Source organism: Plectropomus leopardus, chromosome 15 (assembly GCF_026936395.1).
Source record: "Plectropomus leopardus strain MGB_pleo_1.0 chromosome 15, ASM2693639v1, whole genome shotgun sequence".
Lineage (NCBI taxonomy): Eukaryota > Metazoa > Chordata > Actinopteri > Perciformes > Serranidae > Plectropomus > Plectropomus leopardus.
The window spans coordinates 26,850,312-26,878,116 of record NC_142190.1 but is presented as its reverse complement, the minus strand read 5'-3'; the positions used below and the strand labels follow the sequence as shown (position 1 = coordinate 26,878,116).

The 27,805-nt window shown below is 40.0% G+C and overlaps 1 protein-coding gene across 2 annotated transcripts in view; it reads right to left on the bottom strand.

The window, feature by feature from the left end:
- Nucleotides 1-2,459: 2,459 nt before the first annotated feature.
- Nucleotides 2,460-27,805, bottom strand: part of nectin3b (nectin cell adhesion molecule 3b) — a 31,515-nt gene continuing 6,169 nt past the window's right edge. The window contains exons 2-8 of one of the 2 annotated variants that reach the window (XM_088088514.1): nt 25,052-25,399; nt 23,183-23,482; nt 21,854-21,971; nt 21,207-21,358; nt 9,233-9,377; nt 6,042-6,144; nt 2,460-5,639 (exon numbers count right to left, since the gene is read on the bottom strand). In XM_088088514.1, the coding sequence (XP_087944640.1) occupies nt 5,466-5,639; nt 6,042-6,144; nt 9,233-9,377; nt 21,207-21,358; nt 21,854-21,971; nt 23,183-23,482; nt 25,052-25,399 (1,340 nt within the window). In that variant the 3' untranslated portion in view covers nt 2,460-5,465. Of the gene's footprint in view, nt 5,640-6,041; nt 6,145-9,232; nt 9,378-12,623; nt 17,503-21,206; nt 21,359-21,853; nt 21,972-23,182; nt 23,483-25,051; nt 25,400-27,805 lie in introns of those variants that run through there. The other variant, XM_042500025.2, reaches the window with a different exon arrangement.

Genomic DNA, 27,805 nt, shown 5'->3' with positions numbered 1-27,805 from the left:
TCGCCCTAAACCTGTCCGAGTGTTTGCTTGTGGGTCCTCCCTCATCCACAGTTCCCACACCATCAAAGAAAACACCTCAAAACAGCATAAAATAGCATGAAAAGGCGAAAATTGTAAAAATCGACATGTCTCAAAACCACCTGAAAACACCTTAAATCAGCATTAAATAGCGTGCCAAGACACGCTATAGCATAGAATGTTGCAAAAACGGCCCAAAACACCATAATAATGCATGTTGAAGAAACGACTAAAAATGCAAGGCTATAGTATGGCAAAAAATGTCAAAATTGATATGTCTCAAAAATCACTGAAAACACGTAAGCACAACATAAAATAGTGTGCCATGACACGCTTTTACATAGGATGTTGCAAAATCGGCCAAAAAATCTGAAACAGTTTATGTTGAAAAAATGGCGGAAAAGGCAAGGCTATAGTATGGCTAAAAACGTCAAAACTGACATGTCTCAAAAACAGCTGAGAACACCTTAAAACGCCATTAAATACGGTACAATGACAGGTTAGAGTACAGAATGTTGCAAAAACGGCAAAAAACACCAAAAAAAATAAATCTTGAAAACATGACCGAAAAGGCAAGTCTCAAAAACAACTGAAAACAGCTCAAAACAACATAAAATAGCATGCAAAAACTTGCTATAGCATACAATGTTGCATCAACGGCGAAAAAAAAACAAAATAATGCATGTTGAAAAAATGACCGAAAAGGCAAGGCTATAGTATGGCTAAAAACTTCAAAACAGACACGTTTCAAAAACAGCTGAAAACACCTAAAAACAGCACAAAGTAAAGTGCCAAGACACGCTATAGCATAGAATGTTGCAAAAACTGTAAAAAATTCCAAAATAATTTATGTTGAAAAAATGACAGAAAAGGCAAGGCTATGGTATGGCTAAAAATGTCAAAATTGACATGTTTCAAAAACAGCTGAAAACCCATCAAAACAGCACAAAAAAGTGTGCAAAGACGCGCTACAGAATGTTGCAAAAACGTCCAAAAAATCCAAAATTTAAAAATGTTGAAAACACCTCAAAACATGTTGCAAAAAAACTATAGTCTTGACTTTTTGGTCATTTTTTCAGAATGCATTATTATGGTGTTTTTGGCCGTTCTTGCAACATTCTTTGCTATAGCGTGTCTTGGCACGCTGTTTTATGCTGTTTTGAGGTGTTTTGAAGTGTTTTTGGGACATGACATATTTTCATATTTTTATCCATACTATAGCCTTGCCTCTCCGTTTATTTTTTCAACATGCATCATTATGGTGTTTTTGGCCGTTTTTGCAACATTATATGCCATGGCGTGTTTCTGCACGATATTTTATGCTGTGTTGAGTTGTTTTCAGCTTTGTTTGGGACATGCCATTTTTTGACATTTTTCCATACTATAGTATGACTTTTTTGGTGATTTTGTCAACATGCCATATCATGTTTTTTTTTGTTTGTTTGTTTGTTTTGTTTTTGCAACAAAATCTATGGCATAGTATGCAGTCCAAAATAACAGAAAAAGTTGTCATTACATAGCATTTCATCAAAAAAAAAAAGTCATAGTACAGTATTTCATCCAAAAAAAGTCATAGTATAGTCTGTCATTCAAAATGTATAGAAATGCTTAAAATCACTGTCCAATATAAATCATAGTAATGTTAAAAAATGTCATGGTATTTCATTTCATGTAAATGTCATGGTCTACTGGTGTCAAATATCATGATAAGGTATGTCATACAGAATGTTATAGTATATAAAATAATAGTATTAGCTGTGGTAAAAAAAAAAAACGAATGAATTATTGTTTAATACTCTCTATAAATGTCATCATATGGCATTTTATCATATTTCAGAAAAAATTTCATACTATACTATGTGAAAAAATCATAGTGTAGTGTTTCTAAAAATGTTATATCCTTAGATTTATCTTAAATAATTTGACTTAAGTACCTCCACCCTTTTACATTATACATGTAACCATAGGGGTGGTTTTATTTACTTTATATATTCTGTGATGGTTCAACACTCACCACTCGAGGCTGCACTGACATGTTTGACCACTAGGTGTTGCTCTTGGAAAGTGTCAGCTACGGCCCCTCAGTGGAGGATGGAGAAACCCACTCATCACTGACTGATCTTCAGAAATAAATGAAACCTGACAAAACACGTCAGCCTTCAGTACAATGTGGGCTCCTCACACACAAACTCTGCACCATCCACACAAAATATTTCCTGATCACAAAAACTGTTTTTTCTCTCTGTTGGGAGAATCATGGTGGAAGCAATGTGACTATGACCTTGAGATGAATTTACCTCAGAAACCCTCCACACGTCAGTTCAAAGTCTTTCTGAAATCTTCAAGGACTTCTGCTCTTTGTTATCACATGTAGTGACTCAGAGCTTCCATCAGTCTGTTTTTACTTTGAGACGGTTACTGAACACCTTCATGGAGAGATTTCACACAGAGTCAGAACACATAATGGTTCTTAATCTATCGTTGCCAAAGCATCATGTCACTGACAGAAATTTAATAATGCATTTAAATCAAAATGCATTTTAATACATAATTCAAACAAGACAGCAGCTCATGATTATCTTAATACACTTGAGAACTGTAAACACTACAGCACACTAAATTCTAAGAGGGAATACCCCCAAAATGTCAATATGGCACTTCAAACAGTTCAGATAAAAGTCAGACATAGGACTATGAAGTGTGTAACCCAATGAATCCTCGCCACAGATGTTCTGAATATTTCACTCAGTTTTAACATTTTTCTGCAGTATGTATGTATATATATATATATATATATATATATATATATATATATATATATAAAGAAGTGACATTAATAACGTCTCAGATTTCTGTTTCCCTGATTAGTAGGAGGTTATGACTCTACATAATTACACTGACGCAGCTGCTGCATCTACACATTTACAAATCTACAGTTTCTACTGCCAAAAAGCATTGTGTCATTGCAACATTACTACAGCAAATCACAGAAGTGGGACAGGAATACCTTAATTAATCCCTTCATGGTCTGTGCTGCAGTTAGTACATTTGGTCTCAGTGGACCTTAGCTGTTTGGATCTGGCGTGGTTTGGTCTAGTGAAATGTCTGAGGATATGTTGGAGTTCATGCTTTGTGGTTCTTGCTTTGATAAAAGAAGACGCAAAACAGTTTTTGGATTTAGGTGGATAACTACGACCCTCGGCTGTTTTCTATACAGCCCAGTTGCCAGAAGAAATGCTGGAACATATTCCTGGTGTATGTTTCACATGTATCATATCAAAGTGATATAGTTTATGAGCTGACTTTGTCATAGGGAGGTGGAGAGGATGATGTGACAACTACAGGGAGAGGGCTGCCAAGCAGTCCACGGTCTTTATGACCAAGAAACAACACAACTGGTTGTGATATAGTGAGTCATTGCCATGTTTCCAGCTGCTTTGAAGGCACCAAACATGGGTATATTTTAGGGCGCTGTCACTGTTTTCCAGTTGAGATAATGCCACATTTTTTTTTACTGAGACATCACTGCATTTCCAGTCGTGATTCTGACGTCAAAACTAGATTTTAAGCCAAAACATAATCTTTCCTTAACCAAACCAAGTGTTTTTGTGCCTAAAACTAACCAGATGTTAACCACAGCATTGTTGAAACATGAAGTTTTGCGATATAATAACATACTAATGTGACATGCCCGTCCCAGCTGGCCACCAAGGTCTTTAGATGCTGATATTCGGTTGAATATAGGTTTTTACGTCAGGTGATCAAAATTCAATTTCAGAGTAATATCTAATGCCAATGGCAATCTGTCATAGATTGCTGAAGACAGATAACATTAATATTTCATCATTGTAATATTTAAATTGTGCTAAGTTACCAAAATCTAATTTCCAAATGTCTCATGCCAACATCAGCTTGACCTTGAGTAACATTTAGTGTTGAGGTACGGAGACAAAAACCCAACACCTGCAAAAGGTCATAATAACACCCACACAACATGAAATTCTGACATAAAGAGCATTTAAAATTTCACCAACCCGAATTTCATTCCAACAAAACATCTGTCCAATGTGAGAGTCCTATGTCTATCTAATGTCACATAGATGTCTGGTGCCAGCTGGGTTATTTTCAGAAATTGTCCAATGCCAACATTTTCTGGCAATTGGATTGATTTTCTATCCACTCTTATATAGTATATTTGCTTTCATGGTCATGTAATTTCAAAAGCTGAAGCATCATTGTGATATCTTAACTTATATCAAAAACTAAAGACTGATAAATACAGATATCTGCAGAACTGAGATAAAAATAAAAAAAAGTTCAATAAAAATGTCCAATATTTTGGGAAATGCCCGTTCATTTTCTGCCAAGAGTTAGATGAGAAAATCTATAGCACTCTCGTGTCCAGCTGGTACATATGAAGGCGGTTAGTTTAGCTTACACAAAGACTGGAAGTGGGGGGAAGAGCTATCCTGGTTCTGTCACAAATGCCAAATAAAATGAATTGTGAAGGACAAAGTGTGGTTTTGTGGCGGTGTTGAGTGCTAACCTATTTCTTGGACTGGTACAGTGACATCCAGGAGTCTTGTCATTACTGTGAGGTTGCCAGGAGAGACTCCAGCTAAACTATAGACTGAATATAAAGATGGACATGACAGAACCCCCAAAGAGTATCATTTCAATCTAGATCGCCCCCTGGTGGCTGGCTGCAGTATAGGTCATAAAGCCCACCCCTCCATGTTAGTGAATGGGACATAGGCCAAATTAAAAACTCAAAGTACACACCAAATAAAATTTTCCCAAAGATGGTTTCTGACACTGAAGGTAGTTGTCATCACCCTGATGATTAAGCATTTGTTTTTAATCATAAGTTTTGTTGTAATGGTTTCTTAAATTATACAAAAAGGGGATTTTCCACCATGATTGGCAGCTATGACAGCCAATCTATGTGCTGGCATTCAATAGGGCTGCTTGCAATTGGTCAGAGGGGTGCTTTGGCAGGAACTCCCCCACCATATATATATTGCTACTGGGCAGACTCCAGTTTTCAATGACATCTCCAGCACAAGGATAGGAATGCCAGTATCTCAGATATTTTGGCCTCACTTAAGCATAGCTGGGGTAAATGGGGCTGCGTCATCTATCTTTATATACAGTCTATGGTACCAACATTTTGTTACGTTTGCACAGAGCCAGGCTAGCTGTTTGCCCCCAGACAGACAGGAACTTGGTATCGACCTTCTCATCTAACTCTGTAACTCAACCAATAAGTGTAGTTCACAAAATGTGGAACTACTTAAGACACATATCATTTAAAATGTGAAGTAAAAAGACAGATGTTGCCCTGTAATACCGCCAGCTGTTTCTTCAGGTAAGGCATGTACACGCAATGCTGCTCAGACAGAGTGAATGACTGCCAGCTGCTTTGTGGGCTGTGTTCAGGATGTCTGTTACACATAGTGTTCACGGTGGTTGATGTATACCCGGTCTGTCCCGCTCTGATGGCACACCCACTGCAGGTGGGACGGCTGCTGGGTGGGGCTTTGAGCTGCCAGTGGTCGTGACCTTGTTGTGAGTGGGTGGTGCCGGTCAGTCTGCTCACGCCTGCCGTCTGTCCTCCGAGTCTGCAGGTTGAATGTAATCAAAGATAGTATAACAGCTCTTATATGACACTAAATAGATTAATATTCTCATGTGATTTCTTATGTCAGAGAATCAGAGTCACCTTAAGTGTAGGAAGAAACAGAAAAAGTTTTCTTCCAGGTGAGACTAAAATAAGTACAGGCTTTTGAAAGCTTGACTTGAGCTGAGCACACAGATTAAAATTTAAACTATGCTACATATTAAATGAGCACAGCCATTAGGCCTCCTGCTTATTAAACACAGATAATGACATCGGCTGTGGTGTTGTTACTTCCTGTTGTGACTCATCATCAGCTCGCCAGGTGTTAATCTTTGTGCTGTTGATGATTCAGATGAAATGTACCGACACATTAAAGTGGTTATAACAGTGGAGCAGGGTTCACCTGACAGAGCCAGGCCACTTGTGATGCGTGGACGCCCAGGGGAACTGCAGGTGCTCTCTCAGAGTAGGGAGGAGGCGGCTTGTGTGTCGGAGGAAGGTCAATCCTTCAGAGACAGAGAAAAAGAAATCGCAATGAAAAGATTTTTTTTTTTTTAACAGAACAGAGAGAAAGAGCAAACTGTAATTAGAAAGAAGATGCATAAAACAATTCATTTCTATAGGGCTCAAATTCAATAACTGGAAAACATTTAGAGAAAGGCTTCTTAAAATAACACCTTTATAGGTCCCATATTGTACAAAGTCAGATCTCCATGTCTTTTTTATTATAAAGCTAGTATAGGTGCTATATAAATACTGAAAAAGTGTCAAATTGCTCAGGCTACAGAGAATTATACACAGTCTGTATTGAGAAACTGTGCCTTTAAATGAGCTGTCTGAACTTCCGAAAAGTTGTGATGTCACAGCTATACTATATAAAGGTAGAAACTGCTACTACTGTGCCATTATAGTCATTCCCCAGCTGCCAAAGGTGGGGCAAGACACTGAGAGTGCAGATGTGGATGACCTGGAAACACCGACTAATCAGAGCAGACTTGACTTTAAAGGTAGGGGGGTTTAAAGAGACAGACGCTAAATTGGGCTGTTACTGACAGATGAGCGAATACAGGTATATATTCTGGCTGACAGTATGAAAAAATTATGATTTTTGATCATTAAAGCATGTAAATATGTTCTAGTACAAACCCAAAATACAAGAATGAAACAGAAAATTAGCATAATATGGTCCTTTAAGTCAAACGCTGCTCATCTAATCCTGATGATGTCATAGAGAGGTCATAAACTCCAGCCTCCTCGCGACCATTAAGAGGAAAAGTGGTTACGGACAATGAATCAATGAATGACTTGATGATTGAATGAATGGAAATTACAAACTGATAACAAAAAGCCTGAGAAGCAAATCTGGAGGTGTGGAGTTTTAAAAACATTTACCAAGCAGGGAGGCTCTCAAAGAAGGTGGAATGGGAAATGTATTATGGGAAATGTAGGATCTAGCATGTTTGAAGCCACTCTAGGGAATAAAAGTCAGGATATTTCAGTTTCTGGTGCATCAATTTGGACCATTATTTTAACAATCTTTCTTGTTTAAGTCCACTGAATTTATTACTGAGACACTCGTAAGTCCCTTTAAGCTGTGGTATCCAGTGACACTAATAGTGTCATACCTAAATCAACAGGGTTTAGGATATTTGGCAACAAGGGTATAAGTGTGATGGATTTTAATATATAGCAGTAAAAAGAGTATTTCTGGCAGCTGCGGAGATCCCTCACTGTGCCAGTCCCTCTAAACCACAGTGAGACGCTTCAGTCTGAGTGGTTTTTCATTTAGTGAAATCCCTCTCCACTACTAAACTGAAACCTACAAACTGACCTTGGCCATTCATAAAGTGATGTCATGACAGGCATTGATTCTCTAACTCTGTACATCACTTGATGCTGCTCTTCCCTTTCATACTTGGGATGAGAAGCAGTAAAAGACTCCACTTCAGTGACATGCCGTCCTGCACTCACGTGTGTGTGTGTGTGTGTGTATGTGTGATGAGGGAAAGGGACGAGTCTCGTGTCCACCTGCCCCCCTCCCATCCTGTCATCCCACTGGGACTTACCGCCACGGTCACACTTAAGATGCTAAGTTTGTCGTGGCATTGACCACGGGGCTAGATGCACCGTCCTGTAGTGTCAGTGTGGTGATGCAGGGCCCACAGCCATGCACTCGGTATTTTTCCTCTGAGTTCATGCTGTTTTCTGCCAGTCAGCAGTGTCTGAAGGTGGCCTGTTATCACTGTCACCGTCACATAATCAGTCAGGCTGAAACTCAGTCAGAGGTACGTGCTGTCACTGAAGTTAGGTTGCGACATTTTACAAAGCACCAAAGGTTTGGACAATGAGAAAAAATGTGGGATTTTAGAAAGAATATCATTGAAAAAACACAAAATAATCCAAAAATCCTTTTAGCTGGAGCAATAATAATTCATGCATGAACAATTTTTGATTATCAACTCTTCATCTTGCACTTCTCAATTATTAGCTGCTACTTGTATATCCAATTAGCCTCCATGTTGGGTTGTTGGTGAGTGTCTGTTGCTCTAGTTATCGTGGTGTGTGTGTGTGTAAGTCTCTAGTTTGCTTGCTCTGCGAGCCCCATGACACAGAAGATCCGGGTGATTTCATAGAGTGGAAATCAAGTTTTTTTTTTCTTTTTTGGCTTTATGCACCCCTGAACTTTCACTTTCGTATCCAGTTTTCTTTATAAATCCTTGACTGAGATCGAAACAAATTTGTTATTTTGGGGAACATTAATTTTTAGCATAAAAAGTTTGTAATCTTTTGTGTTATTGTTTGCTAGAGCACAGTATTTATCATTTGTTCTTTCAGCATCAGGTTTCTAATGTGCTAACTGGCTAATTAGTGTTTTCAATTCATCCTGTCACTGTTCCAGTTTCCCTTTTTGAATAATGAATACAGACTACCACTGCCTAGTGGCACGGACAGTTATGTCCTCTCACACAGGCACAGAGCGTACGTGCTAGTTGGATGTTGGCTGTAATCCCTGTGTTGTGTACAACTGCAAGTTTTCGGCAAAGACACAGGCGACATGAAGAAACGCAACAGCCTGCCTTTGTTGCCACAATTTCTTTGATGTCATTTTGGTGTGTCTGGGCCTTAATCCTAACACTAACCAAAAAATTTGCTTTTTTTTTTTTACCGGAGGCATGGCTTTTGTCCCCACGTGGACAAGCTGTCCCCAATTAACTGGTCCTCAGTCTCACATACACACACAGTGTCAATCACAGGACTGTGGCAGGCAGTGTGACCCAGCTTCTTCTGTAAATAATTCAGCCTCAAAGTTATTCTTCTTGGCTCTAACATTAACATGAGTGCTGGTGTGCGCTATAGGAACAGACTTAACAAAATAGGACAAGGGCCCTCTGCCAAGACAGCAATTATGAGCCACCCCTCAACCTTGTCCTGCAGCCTCCCTGCTCCAGGGCGTGCACCGCTGCGGCACTCTCCACAGGAGTCAGGTGCAACTCCCTGAACCCTTTGATGTGCTTCAGTCAACCTCACAAGGTATCATGTCATTAATTAACCAGGCGAGCATGTTCTGCAGCATGAATTATTTGTCACACTTACACTTTGTCAGCGAAAGCCTGTGGCGGGGCCTTACGAGCAGTGAGGATCACGATGATGAAGACAGCGATGAGGAAGAGAGCGAGGACTGCGCCCATCACAGCTCCGGCCACAACGATAGAGTTTGTTCTCTCCGCTTGAGACTGGTCTGAGGAAGAGTCAAGAAAGACAAAACACAACATCATCAACATTAAGAAGTACAAAAAGTCCAACACTGCTGTAAATGAGGTCAAGCTTATTATAAGGTTTTGTGTAAACACAGTCAGAGGTGTTTATTCAAAGCTGCATTAAAACAATGTAGCATTTGTTAAACAAGGACACGCTGTCATTGATGAAAAGCAGGCCCGGCCAGTATCATCCATTTACAGCACCACAGTGCAACCAGTTTCAAACCAACAGGAGCTTCTGCAAGTTTGACACTTAACCTACATAGAAGGCATAAAATGTTTCAGTTTATGTTGTTAATTTTGTAGCTGAGTTTTGAGAGGGTGTGTGAACATTGGAGGTTTGACATTTTAATTTTTAAACCTGCAACATGTAAGAGTTTTGTTAACTGGAGCACAGTTTGTTCTGATGAGTACAAAGTGCTCAGAGTTTCATTGTGTGTCTTCAGTCTTCAGGGACAGTCCACCAGCAAGCTCCATTTTGATACACTAAAAACTACTGCTAGTACAATCTTTGTCAAACTGTATTGGATAATATGTATGTTTGGCTATATCTAATGTGTAAAACAGATATATGGTGTCTGCAGTCAAAAACTTTACCGACCTAATTTACCTTGAATCCACGTAGAAAACTTTATTTTTGTCACATGCCACCATAATAAATATTAACTTCAAAAATTGAGAATAATAGGGAACCATGTTTAACAGAAAAAAAACTCAATCAAAATATCATTAACAAACTATTACACAACTCCTGCAGTACAATCCAGGTCTCATTTATCACAAATACAATGTAACATGGATTATAAACTGATATACAAATTAACATTTGATTGGTGAAGTATTTCTTTAACTTCAATTGGAGGTCGTGCACCTTGAAAATCTATTACTCACTAATCCATCACTTTACATGTTCACCTCCCTCCGTCCACCCATTTCTTAACATTGTCCTTATTCTGTCTTTTTTGTGTTGAGTTTAGTCGCTGTTGTAATGTCTGCTGAATTAGCTTTGTTTGACCATATGCTTGCATTCGCTCCATGTTGTCCACTGAGAGGATTAGGATTAATTGTGATTAAGATGCATTAAACTCACAGAGCAGCAAGTTTTGGCCAATCAGCAGTAACGAGTAAAACTGTGACTGTGGGGCACCAAAGAAACTGGAGGACAAAAGGTGACGGGTGGGGGGAAAAAAGCAGGCTGTGTAATGGTCAATTCCAGTTGATTTAGGTGTTAAGGTGGGGGGAACAAAATCAATAACGTGCTGAGATGAGAATCCTAAATAACACTTCAATTATGATGCAGATTGAACAAGCTGGGAGTCCTGAGATCCCCCTGAAAGCCATTTCTTCCTCCTTGTCTTCCCCTCCCCCTCTTTTCCCTCTTCTCCCCTCACGTTGTCCTCTAACGGCTAATAACCGTTCGATTACCTTTGATGGCTGCTGAACTATGACAAGAGCCTCTTGAGTTGATCAAAAAGCCTTTAAAAATGCAGTTCATCAAGCTGAATGCTTTAATGCCTGGTGACAGACATTTTTGCAGACATTAATAATGTGACGAGGGACAAAAACTGCTTCAAACTTACAATACATGGAGCACTTTTAGGAGTTACAAAGTTTTTCAGGGAAAATTGTAAGCATAAATTCTTTTTTACATGTGTCATGTGTCTGCTTTTCTCCCATTTCAACATTTCGTCCTTTTTGGAGAGGCTTGGATTAGTGGTGGATCAACTGTCCCCACACTGGGATCTGGCTCCAGAGCAAGGCTCTTTCTGTCTCTCCTACTTCAGCACTTTATGACACATCATCATCACTGTGAAGCCCAGAAAAGTGCACGCTGGTGCTCTGCGAGGTCAGCGTAGCAGACGGGCTCATCATGAATTAAACACAGCACACCTCGCTGGCATGGAGAAAAGTGAGGGAGCGAGTGATGGCAAGACAACCGCACCCCCATTCTTAAACCTTAAGGTCAAGGGTCATGCTATTGCCCAGACAGCAGACCCTGCAGGGAGCAGATGCTGGTGTAATTGATGGGGGGGAGGAAGGTTAGAGCGGCAGGTGGTCTGTCATTTTTCCTCCCTGACATCTATCTCAATATTTTCAGCTCTACGATGGAGACAATTTGATCCCACCTCTACTGGGGAGTTAATATCAAAGTCTCTCTCTTGCAGCGCTGCATCCCTCCACGCAGCCTGAGACGTTTGCACACTCCTTTGTGTGTCGTGAAAAGTATCCTTGGAAACTGTTTGTGTCGCAGGCAAAAAGCAAACCCACTGATCTTCTTACACTCAAACAAATTCAAACGCTGCTGGCTGACATCATCACTACTCCTGAGGCTGCTTTACTTTTGTAAGCTCCGCCGTGTATTTTCAGACTGCCCTGTTTCAAGGTCAGAATGACGACGACTGCTGCTGCTGTGACCACGATAAGATCTATAGAAGGCGGAGAGGTCAACTGAAATAAAGACTTTTGGGTGTCGTGTTGAGGACCTGGAGTCCAAGCTTAGCAGTGTCAAGGTCACACCAGCGTGATGTGTCCTTATAGCCAGAGGAGCTCTCTGTGGTGCAGCAGGGTGTAATGGGCCATTTTCAATTCCAGTAGCTAATTCTGTGCCTTTCACAGCAGCACAGTTAAACTCTCAGCCCCCCCACCCTGCATCGCTCTCTCCCTCCGCTTTCTGTGGCCAGGTAGAGCTTGTAGAAAGACAGCCTCCATCAGCAGCTCCAGATGAGCTTGTTGCCATGGGGACAGTCAATGGGCTGGTGAGTGGGGACTTTGGGCCAGACATAAACACTCAGCGTTTAATTTTACCAGCTGGTAGACAACGGGGGAAAGACACAGAGGAGGAGGGGGGAATTCACAAAGGAGACGAGCTGCAGGGGAGAGCGAGGGCCTTTCTGTCCTGAAACGAAGCAAACTAGGGCGGGTGAAGAGGGCAGAGGGAGAGCAGAGGAAGTGCTGGGTCTCCCCTCACTGTACAAATACCTGTGGAGAGAAACAGCTCATTAATACAGTGTTCTACAATACTAAAGAGTAAAAAAGATATGGTGAAGTGAGGAAACACAATTTTGGATTACATCATGTGCAGCGTCCCACATGTGCACGCTGGGTTGGGGGGCGGGAGGGGGGGTATGCAGCATTAGAGAGCCAGAGATGATGTCATTTATAGAAGCACAAAGAGGCTGAGACTGAGCAGTCTGAGTAATGGCAAAAAAACCTCCAGAGAAAATAACTCACAGGTGCTAAGGTGCTTTATTGAACTTAAGTATCTCAAAAAGATTGACAAAATAATGCTCCACTGTTGTCACTGACATAAATATTTTTTTTTTCCTGTCCAGAAACTTACATTTTTTCTTCTCTATATACAAAAAACAAACCACAAGGTGCTTTTCATCGACAATTTGAGACTGAAGTTAATTCTTCACCCCTTTAAGCAACAGTGATTCTACAGAAACAAAAAAACCCTGACAGATACCTGTGAAGTCGAGATGCTCTAACTAATTTTACATCAAAAATGTATTCAAGCTTTGTCTTTTTGTGTGTGTTTTAATGCCTCTAGGTTTGCAAATATACTGCGTCAGAAAAGTGAATATGGCACTACGGAGTCCTCCTAACATACAGAAAACAAAAAGTCAACAAATAAATCTCACAGCGCAACAAAATATCCATAAGTAAACAACAAAAGAAAAAAAATTTCTCTAGGTATTCTAAGGCACTAGTTGTATTTCTCAACCCAACGTAAAGGACATTTCTCAAGGTAAAGATATCGACGACTGATCTCTATACAAAATATTACAGTACAAAAGAACTTCATTAATCCAGGTGCGGGGCTGCAAATTGACGAGTCAAGCAAAAATAGTATATTGATTAGTGGAATTTCCGTCTTAGTGCATAGAGGCAAACACAAGCAGGGGTTAGGCTGCTGTGCTTCCTGTTGTTCTCTGCATTTATGAGAAAGTGACCAGAAAGGCAGAATGAATAAGCATCAGCAGCACACCCACCATCCCAAAACCTTAAATTCAGCTATCTAAATGAGGTTTTGTGGTTCACAAATTGCCAACTGTACACTTTGTGTTGGACATTAAAGGGTCAGTTCACTCAAATGACAAAGAAATACATGTTCTCACTTACATTTAGTGGTATCCAATAACTTAGATAGTTTTGGATTTGACCTTCACCCCAACATAACAAGGCCCGAGTCCAGCAAAGTGTTTTTTTTCCCTCACAAAACACAAGGCACTCCTCAGGAGACGCCCAGCTGGGAGGACCAAAGAGTGCTTTGGAGGCGCAGCGTTTTTTCAGCTGAGACGTTCTGGTTGTGACTGGTTGCTGTGACAAGGAATACATTCACAGAATTAAAAATGTCACTGCAAGTTAGAGTATTTACTCTGGTTGAAGGGAAAGCTGAAGCATGCAGGGAGAGAGGACGGAGCCGCTAGTCTGTGTGGGTTCACGAGAGGAAACATATCTCAATGTACATACAATATATTAACAAATTTATCCTCCATTGTTTTTGTTTAGCACTTGTACACGTACGATGTGATGGTTGGTCTTTGTGGTTTTTTTCCCTCCCCCACTGTGACTGGATGGCTAGGTAACAAGTGACAGTGAGAAGCACAGTGTTTTACCCAAATTTAAACATTTTCAACTCTTGGTGCTCAAAAAAAAAAAAAGCCTAATGGGCAGTACTCAATGCAGAATAGACACTCGTCACCATGCTGGCGTTTGTAGTGCAAATATGCAGCACTCCTTTTGCAAAGAATTAAATAAATACGCTGGCCTCTGGGGAAAAAAAAAAAGACACTTCGTCGGACACAGCCCCTAAAGGTGGAAATATTGTTTGTGGGGCTCAGTAGACTGAAACAACGCATTATAGACATTTTACAGCAACATCACTTTAAATTGTTGTGGTTACTTTGGGTGATCCACACAGTAAAACACAGATTATCTAGAGTGCTTTAGGCAACAGATGCCAAACCTTTCTGTCCACCACTAGTGGTAAGTGTGGTATTGCATTAATGTCTTGGAGTGAACTGAAACTTAAAAGTTCTTGTTAGAAAGGGAAGCTTCTGTCTACAGAAATAAATTAGTTCTGGTGTACTGCACAGCATTTGAAACAACAGTTGAAACAACATAACCTGCAGTACAGGGGGCATCATCTCCGCTTTCAACTTACAGTGGCACATTATCAAACCTCACTATGAGAATTGCAGCCTATTCACTGCACAAAATTTACATCCTAAAAATAATCAGTGAGGTCTCAGAACAATATATAACTAATTCCCATTTTGACGACTGTTACTGTAATATTAAAGTGGCCTAAAGCATCTTTTTTACTTCTATTTCAGGCTACAATACCCTGTATACAACAGTGACACGTTAGTCATTTATATAAGCTTATAATCAGCTGTTAGCTAGTCAGCAATACTAATGTGAGACACTGTCACTGTCATATTTATACATACAAGTTCAACAAATATTTGGCATCTGGCAGCAAATATTGTATAGGTGACCATACTACTAAAGTTGGCATGTCTTCACAAACACTAGTGCACATGGAAGAAACTGTTGGATCTCCTCCATGCTGTCTGGTAAATAAGTGCGTGTGCCAAAAGACTTTATCAGTGTGTATCTGATCACGTACAAAAACTGAAACTCATTTAAATCTATAGTAGTTTTATCTAAGTTTGACACCTGAACTACGAGGGCTCCACAGCCCAATGACATTGACATGTAAAACACTTTCTCCTCAGTTTAATCACAGTACTTGGTGCGTCCTGCAACATCTGAGAGTCTTGATTAGCAATAAAATGTGACTGGTTACAAATTAATACAGATTTACTTGTAATTCAAACCTGAAATCTTTTTTTAGCAAGAAAAGAACAGGGGGTATTATTTTATAGCTACTCAAAAGATAATTATGAATGAAATATTTAATAATCAGTGCAACAAAATATTGGTGAAAATGATTAGAGCGTGCAGCTGCACACATGGATAAGCAACAATAATCCTATTAATGCCTCAGATTGTGACACAGCCATGTCTTTTTCTACAGATTACTCAGTGTAGTAAAATTAGTTCATCTGTGGTTATTTGTGGTCGGGTATACCGGCTGCACTCCTGAATGACTTCTTTGTGTAACAAAATACTTTGTGACTGGGAGGCCAGCGTATGGTGGCTGCCATACTGTAGCCTGCTTTCAACAATGCCCCTGCTGATAGCACTCTTGAATTTCCAAGAGGCCTGGGTTGATGCCAGAGTGCAAACTCTCAAACACATCCATGACCATCTGGTAGATGACAGGGGAATGTATTCGTGGCTGACTAAAGAGGACAACTAAACTGAAACTCTCCCTAAAAATCAATAAATCTCACAAATGTTAAGTAGACATAATATTATTCCAGCTTATCTAAACTTGCAGAGTGTTGTAGCAAATTTGCATAACAAGGCTTGACTGTTTGGTAAACACAGTCTGTTGTTACAGTGGACTGTGCCTCATTCATGCAGAAATCCCTGCTTGCCCTCCCTCCATCCCTCCATCCCTCCATCCCTCCCTCCTGGGGATAAAAGATGAGCCGCGCACATTACAGTAGAAATGCTCTCAAGGTTCCCACTCTAGGCCATTATTGGGACGTTAGTGGTCAAATCCTCAAGCTCACCAGTCTCCCATCGCCATAAGCTACAGAAAGAGTTGACATTTTAGTAGGAAATGAATGATGCGGTCGTCCATTATGAAGTTTTGCAAAAGGCAGTGCAATACGTTTTATATGTCCATGAATGAGAGTGGAGAGATTATCAGTCATAGAGGAACTCTGATTTTTCAATGGGATAAATCGGTTTTTAAATTAGCCTATATGCCTCTGCTATGTCCTACTGAGGTTTGGAAAAAAGACCTGTGACTCTCTCTCTCTTCCATTCATGGGTTATTTACTATTCTCGAACATCAGCCAATCATTTTCAGAGGTCAGAGGTCTTTTAAACAGATCTGTGTAAGCACTATCAACACATACAAATTCTAATGCGCAAGTGTCACATTTTGTAGAAACAAACAAAAAACATAAGCCCCCAGGGCTTCCCCTCTACTGAAAGACACTAGTAATGCTAAATAAATTGGCAGCCCATGTAGTAAGGCAGAGACAGCACGTGCATCATGATCTTTAGTTAGTCTCTACACACATACTAGTGACATGCCAACTTTTGTCAGCATGTTAATGACTGTCACAGTGGCTGTGCAGTCTTCAGTCCGTCCACATCAAGAACAGAAACACCACGTATCAAGTGTCGACCAGGACGCTTGAACAAAACAGGGAACTATAGAGCTGAGATTAGTAGAAGTGTGTGTGTGCAGAGGAGAAATTATGTGTTTTTTTCCCAATTTGATAAATGAAACCTTGTGATTTTTTTTCGTTGGATCTCTGCTCCTGCAGGACCAGGTAGCTTGTCAAACATACCACTCCCTGCGTGAGATGACAGACCCGTCTGTGTGGGAGACATAGTCGCCCTCGGGCCCGCTATCGTAGCAGTCATCTGACAGGTAGGGGGAGCCATTTCCCTGTAGTTTAGGTGAATGAGGATATCTGGCACATCTGGGCTGCCGTGGACTAGAATACTGCGCATGTTCCCGGTGGTGATTCTGCTGCTGGCTGTGCTGACTGCTCTCCCTCATTGCCCTAGTGTAGCCATTAGAGGGATACTCCTCTCCGTTGAAGTTGCTGTGGTGTCGTCGGTCACGCTCCTGTTTGAGCTGGCGGTCGCCCCACTCCTCTCGGTCGTGGTCCTGATGTTGGGAGCTGCTGCCAGCTTTGGTCGGGTGGAGCTCGTGCTGAGCGGGGGCTTTCTGGAGGTCGTTGGGGCCCAGGTAGTGCTTGGTGTAGTAGTTCCCGTGAAAGGTTTGCTGTTTTCGTAGGTAACACACACCAACCAGAGACAGCAGCAGAAGCAGGAACAAGGCCCCGCCCACAGCCCCACCCACTATGGAACCAAGATTACTCTCAGGAAGGGCCTCGAGTGTGGGGGAGCTGAGAAGAACATGCCCCTTATCATCGACTAAGGTGGAGGAGGCAGAGCCAGTTAGGACAGGAGCAGTAATGGTGGAAGGCATGGTGGGAGGATCTAATGGAGGGAAGGAGGGTGAGAGGGGAGAAGAGGGTAGATGGGAGAGATGAACAGACAGAGAAGCAGAGAATGTCAATGCCAACTACATCAGCATTTTACTAAGTAGGGATAGGTTGACAAAAACATCAGCTAAACTACCACACAAACTAAACTATGGAGTAGGCTTTGGTGGTATCTGTTTTTTTCATACCTTTCTGGTATTTCACTGGGGTATATGGTATATGAATATCAGTGTGTCCATAAATGGGTGGAATATGTGCTTTTAATTTTGAAAATAAAGTAGTTATAACAGTCGGCAGCTCTGCAGCAGCGCTGCAACAACAAACGCTGCCGATGTGAACACACAATGCTAACACATGCAGTTTGGCCTGGATGTAACCTCCAGGGCATTGTGATGCGCATTGCATGCAAGAACATCCTTAACACAGCCTCTCCAGCTTGACGTTAATAGAAAGATGAGGATTACATGTTTTTGATGGCATTTAAAGTCACACCGTTGGGATTTAGCCTGGAATACCGTAATACCGTGATACCGCCCGTGCCTACTATGGAGCAGGTTTGTATCCCCAGTTCTTCAGCGCTTATGGATGCAGTCTTTGATTATTGAACAATGATTGGTAAGTTACACATGAAAATCTACTTGCTATCATGGGCTAATTGAAATATTAGATGATGGACAATTGGGAAGGTTTGTCACAAGCAGGATCTATACAGAATTTCCATTAAAACAAAACACAACGACAAGGAACCGCATCACATCCCATTCCAAAAGGTTTTTCTGACACCAGAGTGTCTAAAGTTCTCTCAAGATAAATCCCACTTGTCAAAGTAATTACAGATCTGAACTAGCTTAACCCTTTGAAAACGGAGCAAATTGGCTTGATTTCTTTCTAAAACATGGGAAGGAGATGAGCAATGAACCAGAAATTAGCAAGAAATTATTAATCACACGAAAATTACCTGATTTTTTTTTTTAATTAAAAAATAAATAAATAAAAAATAAATAAAGACCAAAGAAAAACAAAAAAAAGAAAGTAAACATTATAATTATTTTTAACATAATGTTAAATTATTTATGATAATTATAAATATAGCTTCCCTTGCCATTTTTTCTTTTTCCCCCATGACATTTTTTGCTAGCTTTCTTCAAATAATTTTCTAAATCTACTTATTTCTTGCTATTTGTGAAACATTTCTTAATGAGTTTTTCATTGCCTTTTCCCTCATGTTTTTGAAAGAATTCAAACCAATTTGCTCAGGTCTAAAAGATTTAAATACTTGAGAAAGGCATCTGAGAGCAGCATAAAAAAGTGATGATGTTCCAGGTTTCAAATGGTGTAAAAAGTATTTAAGACCCCTGTAAAAGCTATATGTATACTCTGGTCACATCTCCCTATGTCATCTGTTCAATAATGCCATGATAGAAATATTAACAAATCTCTTACAGACTGTTTGTTCTGAATCAACGAGTGTTTCCTGCTGACAAAGTCTTATTTGAGTTAAGTTTTAGGAATTCGAGCACATGTTACTGTCTGTTTTCTTCACTTGGCATTAATATACTTGACAAATATTTCTCTGGAAATCTTAAGGCTAAGCAAGGTCACACCAAAGGCTACTGAAGAAATCGAAGAATTGGTGGCATGCCATATTTTAGGATTACTTGGTTCAGCAGGAGGCTGCCTGACCCAGTTAGTTTTGTGTCAGTTCAGTTACAAGTGTGTTGCAGCAAAAGCCAGGGATGTTTTTGACCACCGCCACCTGTAACACTTAATGAGTGCAGCTTTGTAACAAGTGGGTAATTAATTCCATGCTTTGTTGGCAGAGAAGCTTTTGGCTCTGTATCCAACACCCTTAATACTCCCGGATTTCTGCTACTGTCAAAGTAAATAATCCCAATTTTAATGACATAAATATTTTTTAGTGACTGAAGCCCCTTAAAGAAGAGTTTCTCAACCTCAAAATCAGGATATGCTGATGGCATTATGGGAGATATGACTGGTATTTATTTGTATGTGTTTGACATACTTGTAGAGAGAATAAAAATGGAAATTAGATTAAGTTACATTTCTACATGTAGTCACTGGGTTACCAAAATACTAGAAATTATTGTGCACTGTAATGCAATCAAACACAGGGCCAATAATAATATTACCTTTTCTGTTGACACTGACTCAAGGATAAGATAACTGAACTACATTCAGATTTTTTACACCTCCTCCTGACTGGACACAATGCAAACAAGCACACATCGGATGGTTTTGGTTTGTCCTAACCTGCTCTGTGTGTCAGTGAATAGGTAAAGGGGAGTGTTGTATCATTAAAAAAAAAAAAAAAAAAAAAAAAAAAAAGCTCACCATGGCTCTATTTTTACAAGCTTTGCACACCTTCAACCCATTTTCAGAGCATCTGCAAGCCATTCCGTAGGCTTGAAAGGCTCCCTGAATGTTGTTGTCGCTCGTAGTGTATGTGGACAATGTTTTATGCTCCATCCACCAGAGTTTGCTCACTCGCTGTATGTTAGGAATAGGTGTCAGGCTGAACATAACAGCCTAAAAAAAGGACCAGTTGGTTGACTACATTAAAATAGTGTTTTGCCAATTTTATAAAGGGCATAACCAAATTATTTTGTATATTGCATGCTTATATGAGCAGCATATGAATTATGTGCGTAAGACGATCATGTCAACATTAAAACAACTTTAAAATGAACTGGATTACTGTTTTGCGATTGACTAAACAGAAAAGCCAACAGCCATAATCAAAAGGAGCTTAAGTAATGGAAAGAATCTGAGTCTAAAAGCTTCAGTGGTACTGCAAAATTGCTCTGCCACTTTAACCTCGGTGCCAGGCCAGATGTGAGGGAAAGATTCCCGTCTGAGAGATGACATGAACCCGAAGGTTTGTAGTCTAAGTATATGAATCGTACAACTCCATGCAGAGGCAGTGAACTGGCACATGTGAGCACACCCACAGCAACACATACAACAGAGGGCACACCAACATGTGTAAGCTTGCACACACCCGTACAGGTCCTCTCAAAGGAAAATGAAATATGGATGATAAATAATAAATAGGAGTTGAAAAGAACTAGTTAATGTTTTATGAATCTGGGACATCATCTCACAGTAAGGCTGCAGGCTTTTGCCTCTTACTGCATGACACATGCAGAAATAAAAGAAACACAGAAAGGAAGCAAGAGAGATGTAAAAGAAAATCACATCATAATCAGAACTTCATTCAGGAAGAGAGTTTCCACAGACAAGAGAGATTTTTGTGAAACCAGAGGAACATGCTCATCATACACAACAGAGAGACACACTTAGATGCCAAGCCAAGAGGACAGAGCAGAAGCAGTGCACTGTGATTTGAAGAGGCCTTAAATATTTGCAGCTGTTTGGCCCAGTAACTTCTCTTTGGAACATCTGGAGACCTAATGTTAATCAAGACTAATCAGCATGCAATTAAGACTAAATGTAAAGGTCAAATATTATCAGTGCCAACACACTTTAGCATGGGTGAATGCCTGACAGGCTGTCAGTATGTACAGAATGGGTGAGAGTGATGCAGTGTCACATTTCAGCTTGAAGGACAATGTCACAGGCAGTGATACCCTCTATGACGTGCGTGAACACACAGTGCTTCCAAAGGGAAGAGTAAGGCAATAGGAGTCAGCTGTGTTCCGGTGTGCATGCTCTGCTCACCTTGTATGAGAATGCGCACATCCCGACTGCGGAGGTTGATGTCATTGGCAACCTCACACCTGTAAACTCCAGAGTCATTCCGCTGGAGGGGACGCAGGAAGAGCAAAGTGCTATTTATTATTTCCACCCCCTCTGGCATTTCACTGTCCAACCTGTGATGCACAAGAGACACAAATATTTAGACACTCAGACACACCCTTAAACAACTATCCTGTGACGTGACCTTGTACATATGAATTGGAAAATTGGAATCCAAAGAGAGGACATAGAATGATTTTAAAAAAAGGGACACACACAAACAAAAAAAGGGAAGTTTGCTGACACCTTTATCTCCGTCATCAGCAATCGCCACACACAGTTTCTGATTCTGCGGGGCACACTGTGGATATTAACTTGAAATGATGAGGTTTTGGATGTTTGAAAAGTAAACATTATTCTTCAACTGCTTATCTTCTAACAGTCTGTAAAAACAGAATTTTATGTTTACTGAATGTACTTCTAAAGCTACAACTTAGTGTTTAGGTCAGCTCTTTGGCTAAACACAAAACCTTACCTCAGTAGTTTCTGAAAGAAAAGTTGGCCTGTTTGGTCAATTTTAACTCAGAGAGAGAAAAAAAAAAAAAGATTTTACACACAGATACACATACCTGATCCATCTGAAGTGATTAGCTGGCGGGTTTGCGTTGGCTTTGCATGTCATTTGCACATTTTCCCGACCCACATACCAGTCTCCATCATAGCCAACAACGGAGATATCAGGAGCAACTACAGAGAGAGGGGAAAAAAATGATAATCACTAGAAACAATCAACCTTAGAAAACTGTGTTCAGCTGCACATAAGGATCATTTTGTCCAACCATAGCCTTTAACTATACTAAACTACCTGGTATACTAAGGCAAATTTACACATTTTAAAATTGTTCCTGCTGTGTTGCAATGGCAGTCATCAAGATGACCATTTGCCTGGTTTGTGTGCAGCACTGTATGAAGTCTGAGGACAGTCATGGCCTCAAGACACGAGCCAGTGTCCTCCATATATGCACTAAGGTGTTCAAAAACACAGTATATTGTACAGAGACTAATGACTTTCATGTTGTGACGCTTTTCACAATTTGAAATCAAATCAACACAACTATTCCCCAACTGTTGATATTTTTAGTCATCCACAAAATGTTAGCTCATCTTTTTTTTTTTTTTTTTTTTTGGGGGGGGGGGGTGTGCCATATGTTGAATGAGCATCACCATCTTTATAGTTACCATCTGTCACAAAACAGTGAGTCAGACACCAAAGTTAACTGCATCTGTCAAATGAAAAAAAGATTTTCAAGGAGGTAATTTTACCCCTCTCACCGGTCTATTTGCAGCTGCTACACTGAGACCCATTAGTGCTCCACAAGTACAGATATGTGCCCTAACATCTACTGTATGGGGGCTTTACTGACAGAAAACATTTTCACTACTGACAGTTTAGGGGCACACACTGACATGCACTGACAGAAACAGAAAGAAGAGCAGACTGAGAAAAAAGAAAATTCAAGGAAAACACCAAGGACAGCCTTTCTTAAACCATAATTAATATCTGTAAGGAGCCTGCACGGGCTGTCCTTGATTTCATCTCTGTCAGTTCAGCTGTTTTCTAAAGTGAATTGTTGTTGAAGTGCTTCAAATAAATCAAACGTCAACACTGACAAGGCTAAGCATCATCAACAGACTACTGTTGGAAATCAAATACTGTTAGTTTTAAGATTTTTCACCTGTACTTTCTATACTCTTGGACATTAAAAGTTGACCCCATTTTATTGTATAAACTCTACTGCAACTTTTCATATACTCACTTCAGGTCTGCAAGGTTATTCTGGCCTTAAAAATACCTAATAAAAGCCTTACAACAGGAAAGAATCAATATCAATTTTACTATAAGGTCATCTTTCAGCTGTGAATATGGTTGAACAAATAGCCACTAAAAAGGCACCCACACTGCACATTGAGCTGGTAGGGGATCCTGAAGTCACTCTGCAGAGCTGGGTGGCGGACCACACAGGTGAGTGTGTGGCCCTGGACGTGGCGTGTGGGTTGCCAGAGGTAGCTCACTTGTGTGCTGGTCGTGCCGTTGGCTTCGTCAAATAGCTGCACTTCTGACTGGCCAAAAAGGTTGGACTCCCAGGACACCTCAGCAGGAGGCCGCGCCCGCTCAGCAATACAGGTGGCCACCACAGTATCATTTCCACCATCGATCAGGGCGGATGAACCTGCAGACACATAGACTTTCGGCTCCACTGTGATTCAGAGAGGGAGCAAAGATAAAGACGGAGAAAGTAGAAAGATTTACATTACATTTCAGTTTTATCAGGACCAGTTTTCTTTTACTGCATTCTCTCCGCTTATGTCATTCCACTACTACCTAATCCAACCCATTACGAGCAGCTTGAGCCACCTCTTTGATCTGTCATGTCAAAAGGGATTGGGTGAGCACACACGCACGCACGCATGCACGCACGCACGTCAAGATTGACAACTGCTGATCTAAATGAAAACAAAAAGAGTAATCCCTTCAGCAAAACTCAAAACACAGGATTGGAATCTGCTGTTGCTTACAAACCCTTTAATGCCTGGACTAATATTAGACAACGACTACATCGATGTTTTCTAATGCCGTAAAACTAATTTTTCTCCCTCCACTTGCTCTGGAGATTTTCTGTATTTCATTCCACTGATGACTGTGAAAAGGGTAGAGTGTGAGCTTATGCAGAGGGGGGACACAATATCAAGAACACCTGTGCAGTATAACCTCATCCAAAGTTCAGAGGGACATGTTCAAAGCCACGAGGTTGAAGAGATCGAGTCATACTTCAGGCTGGCCAACAATTTAATATAACTATTATTATTATGATATTATTATCATATGTTTATCATGTTGACATTGAGTTATCCTTGATCAAAATTCTGTTGTACAATTACAGCCCTGTGTACGATGACATTATCCCCTAAATTTGCACAAGTCAATTGTTGCTTTGTGTAATGAGCGTGTGCCAGAAACAATAGCAATGATGACGGACTACCAGTATGGTTACCTTTTGTTAGCACTGCTTGGTCTAATGACTAATTCACATTTAAAGACATATTTCACTGCTGGAAAGATGTTTTTGTTGTTGTTTTTAAACTGAGCTGTCTATGCAGTAGAAAGACACACATTGTATTGGTGCTACATGACCAGAGAAAACAGAGGAAAAGGGCTGTGGCTTTAGCTTTTACTCAAAAAGATAGAAAATCTACAATAACCAGAATGCACTGCTCTAGACTGGACCAATAAATGCGCCCACTGATGGGTGATTTAATCCAAATTTATCTGTTTCAACAGAAGAAACAATATGGCAGCTGGCTGGTAATGAACGACAGTAAACCAAAGTATATTTCTGAAAACATTTGAGGCGAGAATTGGGCTACACAGTAACAGAATCTTGGTTCATATTTGATCTGTCTCTGTTTTTACTATACATGAAACAGTATGGCCCCCACTTTCTGTTCACAAATTCTTGTACTATAGCCAAAGTGTGCCTAAAATTTCTGTTTCTGGAGACATTTTAGGCAAGAAATGGACAATACTGTAACAAAGTCTTGGTTCATATCTTATCAGCTCTGCCTATTTTTACCATTTGCTCTGAGTTTAGTCTGAGTTTGACAGAGTGTGAGAGAGTGGGGAGTCTATCTCTCTCAATCCATTACTATTCTCTTAATGTTCGTGGCGGAGGGTACATAAAAACATGGAAGGACAATCTGTAGTTTGAGAAAAAGCCCTATTGAAAATCTGCTCACATACACACATACGTATAAATATAGATACTTACCAAGTACATTGACAGTGGTGGAAGCTTGAGTGTTTCCTAGAGGAAATGTGGCAACCTTACAGGTATAGATTCCGACGTCAGCAAAGCCCACGTTCCCCAGGACAATGGTAGCATCATACGAGGAGGGGGAGCGAAAATACAAGCGATTGATAAATTCTGGAGGGATGGAGATTCCGTACCGGGGATTGTAGACAGCCACTGTGACAGAGCCTGAAGGCAGACGGCGCTCCCAGGAACTCTGAGTGAGAGTAAGGTTTGCGCCCACCTCAACCCGGCACTCTAATGTCACATTCTTCCCCAGCACAGCGTTCACCCTCTGAGGCACCACTACCTGACTGCCCCACACACCTGCCAAAGAGACAGATGCAAAAACAAAACTTTAATCACTTACAATCACGCTCATTAGCAAACAGGTTTGGACAGTTAAAAACGCTTACACTACACCTTTGATGGTTAATACATCATTAAAATGTATGACATGCACTTTTTTGAAGGATTAGTGTTATTAATACTGTAAATGTTAATTTGCACTTATTCAAATGCCATCCTGAAAGCGAGAAATTCACTGCTGGCAAAAACTAAAATTACCACCATCCATGTCTGTCATATATACATATATAATTAGAGACTTTGAACTAATTTAATTTAGAGACTTTGAACTAATTTAATAAAAGGTATAAAGTGTATTTTTTTGGCAAGTTATCACTATATTGACATGTAATTCCAGTGAGAAAAATGCACTGCATACACTGCACTTAGAGACTATTTTTAAGGAGGAGTTAGAGGATTGATATCTCTGTTACATGGTGCAACAACAACCAATGAGCTTGTGGTGGACTAGCAGAGGAACAGGAGGGATAACAATGTGTCGTCATGATACTTGATAATGCTTCAAATATGGAAGTTACTGCAATTAAGTTATAAATACCAAAACATGAATGCTTCACACACATCTTCAACCCAGCAGCACAAAAGATCTATACGATCAACACTTCATCATTTTATTCTATTAGACATCTGTGGGAAAATTGGCATTAATTAGTGAATGATTTCTTGAGTTCTGGCCAAAAACAGGTCAGGTCACAGTGACTTTGACCTTTGACCTCCGAAATCTAATCAGTTCATCCTTGAGTCCAAGTGGACATTTGTTCCATATTTGAAGAATTAAAAAAACAAAACAAAACACTTTTATCCTTGCAAATGTGAAGGGTTTTGAAACCAAAACAAATACTGAAAAGACAAGTGAATAAATTTCCACCGTAAGTAAATTCAAATTGAAACAGTAAGTCGATCTATAGAAAATCTGCAATATTTTTTTTTTTTTTTTTACAATCAGCTAATTATTGCAGTTGATTAATAAAGCAAAAATGGCAATACTTTTTAACCAAGTGCATACATGTCTTAAATATTTACTTTCCATTCTTTGAAGACCCTGGAATTGAGGTTTTAATTAAAATTAAATGAAACAATAAAGTCATTATTAAAATAGTTGTTATTTTCTGTCAGTCAACTAACCTATGAATCGAGTTATTGCTGCAGATTCAGTTCATGTTTCTCCAAAGATTTGCTGTTTTTCTTTGTTTTACATTATTCAATATTGAAAATCTGTGGGTTCTTGAGCAGTCGACATCTAAAAGATGCATTCGTATAACTTCGTATAACTAATAATGTTTTTTGGCAATTTCACACATTTATCAATTGATAAATCTCAAAAAAAAAAAAAAGAATAATAATCCATGAAAAACAAGGCTTGTTATTGATAGGGCATACAAGTCAGTTTTCTGACTGACAAGAAATACATAGCTTTTTCTATTAAATTGCACAGATGACATTTTTTAGTTAAAAATATCAGACTGGATTATCACAGTGATCGAGTCATCAATATAATACACTGTGGCAAATGAAAAATACTACAATAGAATCAGTGAGTGAAGAGTATTTTCGGTGTTACCTCTGACGTCAGTCGTTAAAAACAAAGTTTAGTACCATCTGACATCTGTGGGTATCAGATTGGAATCAAAGCTTGATACCACCACAGCAGGCGTTGGGCTTTTCAACAAATAACACAGCTGACTGAGTGATCCATTGATGATTTCCTTTTGTCTCTATAGCTTTCCTCCTCCTGACCTGAATTCAAGATTTAAAAGCAGGCTGTCTGTATGTCCTTTGTCCAAATATAACTAACCCATGCACTCTGTCACCTGCACTTGTCAGAAATGTGGCATCTCAAAAGCAAAGAGCTCAACGGTGTGTTGAGGAAAGTCAAAGGGATATGGAGTGAACAGACTGAGACGGTTGGAAAAAAAAAGGGGGAAGAGATATGCAAACACGACGATGACATCATCGCTGAGAGAAGAAAAAGAGGGCTGTGAGTGTGGAGCGGCGAGAGCAAAGTCACGTATGAAACACAAGTGAGAGGAAATGTATCACCAGGATCCCAGTAAACAAAAAACGGAGGAATTACGTTACTGATTTAGAAAAGACAATATAGCACTGCTAGACTGCCAAAGCCCTCAACCAGATCACTAATTGCAACAAGCTGCCAGCAGGAAGACATCATCATAAATCAAAACCTTCTGTGCTGCTTGGCAACTGACTCCAAATATTCTATTGTTGTTTTGCCAAAAACAGCTCTGTCTCTGGCCAATCTCTCTCTAAAAAGGCCGCGTCCTCAAATATTTGCACTGTTGAGGGAACTTTCCCTCCCCTAAAGTATGACGCACAAAATATCTATTTTTTTTTGTCTTTTGATTT